Below are 5,068 nucleotides of genomic sequence, written 5' to 3' on the forward strand. Positions count from 1 at the left end.
CAACTCCCCTAAAGAAGCACTCCTTTCATGTCCTTCATTGAAAAGATTATGAAAATAACCTTTCCATATGTCTTTAACCGCGTTCTCAGTAGCAAGAACCTTTCCATCCTCATCCTTGATGCACCTCACTTGGTTTAGGTCCTTTGTCTTCTTTTCCCTTGCTCTAGCTAGTTTATAGATATCCAACTCTCCTTCTTTGGTATCTAGTCGCTTATACATATCGTCATAAGCCGCTAACTTAGCTTCTCTCACAGCTTTCTTCGCCTCTTGCTTCGCTTTTCTATACCTTTCACCATTTTCATCGGTCCTATCATTGTATAAGGCTTTACAACATTCCTTCTTAGCCTTCACCTTTGTTTGTACCTCCTCATTCCACCACCAAGATTCCTTTTGGTGTGGGGCAAAGCCCTTGGACTCTCCTAATACCTCTTTTGCTACTTTTCGGATACAACTAGCCATGGAATCCCACATTTGGTTAGCTTCCCCCTCTCTATCCCACACACGCTGGGTGATTACTTTCTCTTTGAAAATGGCTTGTTTTTCTTCTTTTAGATTCCACCATCTAGTCCTTGGGCACTTCCAAGTCTTGTTCTTTTTTCTCACTCTTTTGATATGTACATCCATCACCAATATGGGTATGGGTTTGTGTCAAATATTCTATGTTTTGGAGCAAGTAAATATTAAAAAATATTACCCGCAAATTGGCAGAGGAGTAACAAAATGTCCAGATGATGGCATCAATGCTCGAGGATCAGCTCCAGTTCCAATTAGGTACATATCTGATTTCCTTGTGCAATGCAACAGAATGAATCTGCATTACAGATCTTATGAAAGCTTCATTTTTGTTCTTTCAAAAACGCGCATTACGGAAATTGCACCCTCAACCCTTATGGTCTTGCAATTCACAAACAAGCCTAGTACAAGCAAATCACGACAACACATTGATACTTTACCCGCCATTGCCCAAAAAACCAAGGTTGGCTAGCTGTTTGCAGAGGAGAGTTATTAGCTTCGCAGAGCAGAGCATAACAGGGACAACGACCGACAATCACTGATGTCTAATGCAGCTTTTATAATTTCAAAGAATCAGACGAAAGTATTTTTCATTCCTTCATCTCCACAATAGATTAAATTGAACCCAAATAGAAGCAACATATGAATACATTCTATCAAGGGCAGTTCCCAGATGAACAAAGTCAATAACCATCAATCTTAAAGTTGAAGGCGCCACAATCACAGACAGCAGAGCAGATCAAATCTCAAGTTAATTTCAAATAAGAAAGCATATATATAACTACAGTAGCTAGACACTGGAACGTTAAGACAAACAAACGATTAACAACTGAACTCATTTATAGAGAAATATTAAAACAGCAGTTGAGGACACCGACTTTGACGCAGGAAAAGCCAAGGGTTCTTGAGGAGACGAGGGATAGATGACCTGGGAATCGCTCAATTGGTGCGGGGGGTGGACGGAATCACTCAAGTCTCTACGGGGATAGAACCTGGGAATCACTCGACCAGGGGGCAACAGATTCACTCACGTCGCTAATCGTGGATTCACTCAACATGACCAAGTCTTACACTTGATTTTAAAGAGGAGAAAACTTACTCTCTTCTTAGATTAACTTTAATTCACTAATTTCACCTCTTAATCTTACATATAGAACCCTTTAAATAGGAGGCTACCTTACATTGATAGGATAAATAACTTAATACTAAAAATTATAGTAACTAGGCATCTAATTAAAACATGGCTTTGAAAGATGAAAAAGTCTCCAACAACATGTTTAATGTATAAACCATATCAATTGTTCTACACTGCATCAGACTTACAATACTGAGCCAAAAGCTAGCTGCTACCAATGGCAATGAGTAGTTCTGCATCCGCATCGAGGCGTCCAAAAATTTTACAATACCTAACCTCTTTTGACCTACGAAACATCATACATCCTGGACTCCAACTTTTCCATGATACACACTCAATAACTGAGGGACTTGATCGATATTTCTGGCCACATACCTCTCCAAGAACAACTTCTCTACAGGCACCAACACAGAACCCAAACTCACGTTTTCAATCCCCTTTATCAATCCTTTCAGCAACAAAACTTTAACAACCAAGCAGCGGGGGATGAATCTCTTCTCCAAACTGTAACACATGACCGCTGGGGCTTTGGCAATCATTACCGACGGCCACTCCATCTTTATCACTAAAAATTCCAGTGCTAGCATTATTTTCTTCTCCGACAGAGTCATACAGCAAGGGTGCCTCCGGAAAGCAGAGAGCACAACATCTTCAGACCAACCCCATCTCTTATAAACCTGGAGACTTCGATTCCATACAAGCCTATTCTTACCACACAATGCTTTTATTGCCATCACCGACGTTGATATTTGCAGATTAAAACCCATTTGCTTAACCTCGTCCACAACTTTACCAATCTCTTCAGGCTTTACCATTAAAGTGCTGGGGTGATGAACAAGCAGCAGAGAAATGCATGATTGGGGCATACCTGATTCTTTCAAAATCTCAATATTTGGGACAACAGTCTTGCAGTGGCCTTCCACGAAAATCCGTGAGCCCGACTTGAAAACAGAAACGACATTTTTCTCAGAAACCATACTCTTAAGAAAATTATAAGTGGGTACAATCCGATTTTCCAAGCTTGCAGACAAGAGACCGGGATGACGTTCCAAAACTTTTGCAAGGCACTCTCTTGAAACTCCAAGAGACCTGAAAAATTCAAGCTTTGGCAGAAGGATTTTATCAGGATTGGAATTGAGAACGTGTGGGCATGACCTGACGATCTTGGAGATCTGGGTTTGAGAGAATCCATGGTTTCTGAGAAAGAACAAAGCGGAGTCTGGTCTTTCTGGAGAACGCAGCTTCGTCCTCTTGGAGGCTAAAATTGCACCTTCTGGGGACAACCCACATGAGTTTATGAGGTAATTGACTGTGAAATCGTTGTGGTTTTCTGAGATTTCTGAGGTGAAATTTCTGCAGAGTAGCAGCGGATGTTGACGAGAAACAAATCGTTTAATTCTGGAAGATTGAGAACAACACAATCTGAAGGTGAGCGCTACCATGTTAACAGTACATGCTCAATTTCAAATCCAAATTTTGAATTGGAAATTGCCCCAAAACCCTACCTCTGCTTCCGCTCAGTGGGATTTATTTAACTTTTACTCTACTATTTGTTAGGTAATTTTACTTACACCCAACATATTTATTACGCTGTACATTTGTTTTTTTCAATTAAAATTTGAAAGTATTATTCTTACCACATTTTACATAACACATTTATAACATTATTCTAATAGAGATGAGATCCACATGTGTTAATGGGTTCTAACTCTATTGGAATGGTGGTATGGATGTGATATGTAAAATGTGGTAAGATTAGTACTTTTGAATTTTAAAACGCCCGAGTATGAGTAGTACATGAAGGTCTCTTTAGGTGCTACACTTACTATATAATTGTACCATCTCTTTAATAGAAGTGGGGTCACTACACATGTGGATTCCATCTTTATTAGAGAGTTGATACAATTAATGGTATCAGTAGATAACAAGAATAGCATTTTTGTTATCTTACTACATCATCACATATTTTTCTATAATATCCTCTCACCCCACATTCTCAAGAGACTATTTAGTTTTCCCCCCACACTCCCAAGAGACTTTTCAGTGTATAACATATGTCATTATACAAGGAAAATAACACTTGAAAAAAAAAAAAAAAAAAAACTTCCCTCGACTTTAGGGCGTTTAGCTACTGTAGCATGTATTCCATTAAGGGGTAGGATTATCTGCCCTCCTACTCCTCTTTCCTTCCCTTCTCTCACACTTTGCTTTTGTCTTAATGTCTCTATAAAAAAAAATCAATATAAGAGGTTGATGCGGCTTAATTATAACATTCAAGTATGAGGAGAGGGAAGAGAGATTATGAGAGGAGCATCATCCTTCTCCATTAAATGCTGCATGTGATGACTAGTGACAAAGGTAATGCAGTTTTCACTTTGGCCTTTAAGGCCATCTCCAACCGAATGAGGACCAAATAACTATGTTTAGCCTCATAGTCTTGCAAGAAATTATATTTTAATGAACACTGTCAGGCCATATTTTATACCATCTCCAACTGAGAAGGTCAAAGGATCATAGGCCAAACATAGCCCTTTGACAAAAAACTCATCTCCAATCGAGGGGGCTAAAGGGTCATAGGCCAAACATAATTCATATATATATTATTATTTAATTCAATTAATATGTTAATTAAACTAAAGTACCATATTAATTAATATAAGGTTTTCAAATAGATTTTGAGTGTCACTTGTCACTAAATGAATAAGCCTTCGAATTTCTTATCTTTATATAATCTCAATAATTTTTTCGGATAGGAAAAATTATTGGAAGAGGTAAGAGAATAGAGTGTGAAGAATTGAAATAAAATGAGGTAAGATAGTATAGAATGATGAAAAGTATGTGAGAAATGATATAGGAATGACGTATTTATAGGGGAAAAATTAGATTTTTTCCAAAATATAATATTCAAATGGGCTGGGCTCATCTGGTTGGCTAGAAATGGCCAACCTGCTAGCCTGATTTGGTGGTTTTGGCTTGATTGAGCTCACAACTCTTTTGGCCTAGCCCTCGGTTGAATACGGTTTTCGTGTCATTTCAAGCTATTTTCAGCCCTTTGGTCGGATCAATTGGAGATGGCCTAAGTCCCAACATTTTCCTATTTTGCCCTCTTAGGTTTTCATCCAATTTCAAATTCATACGTCCATCAATTTTTTCAATTTTCATACAATGACTCACGTTTTCGTACTAATGTCATTTAGCCGTTAATCAATCCATCAAATTGACCAGTAAGTAAGTGATAGTAGCCTACACTTTGTTGACATGTTTAATTAGTCATATTTAGTTATTGTTAGGATATAATAGTGCCAAGTGTTACATGTATAGCTTACAATGTGTCTGTGTATCATTGGTTAAGTCTTGAGTTAGTTATAGTTGTGTATTTATAAGACAAGTCAATGTATTGTATTAAATTGAATAGTTTGG

At 38.0% G+C, this 5,068-nt stretch overlaps 1 protein-coding gene across 1 annotated transcript; it reads right to left on the minus strand.

Moving 5' to 3' along the window:
* Window positions 1-1,725: 1,725 nt before the first annotated feature.
* On the minus strand, window positions 1,726-3,175 carry LOC126628184 (transcription termination factor MTERF8, chloroplastic-like). Its single transcript, XM_050297775.1, has one exon. The coding sequence runs from the start codon at window positions 3,088-3,090 to the stop codon at window positions 1,945-1,947; it is 1,146 nt and encodes a 381-aa protein (XP_050153732.1). The 5' UTR covers window positions 3,091-3,175; the 3' UTR covers window positions 1,726-1,944.
* Between the last annotated feature and the right edge of the window lie 1,893 nt (window positions 3,176-5,068).

Source organism: Malus sylvestris, chromosome 7 (genome assembly GCF_916048215.2).
Source record: "Malus sylvestris chromosome 7, drMalSylv7.2, whole genome shotgun sequence".
NCBI classification, from domain to species: Eukaryota; Viridiplantae; Streptophyta; class Magnoliopsida; order Rosales; family Rosaceae; genus Malus; species Malus sylvestris.

Bases quoted from the DNA above. Each gene is read 5' to 3' on its own strand.
- LOC126628184 (XM_050297775.1), bottom strand. From the start codon at position 3,090: ATGGTAGCGCTCACCTTCAGATTGTGTTGTTCTCAATCTTCCAGAATT.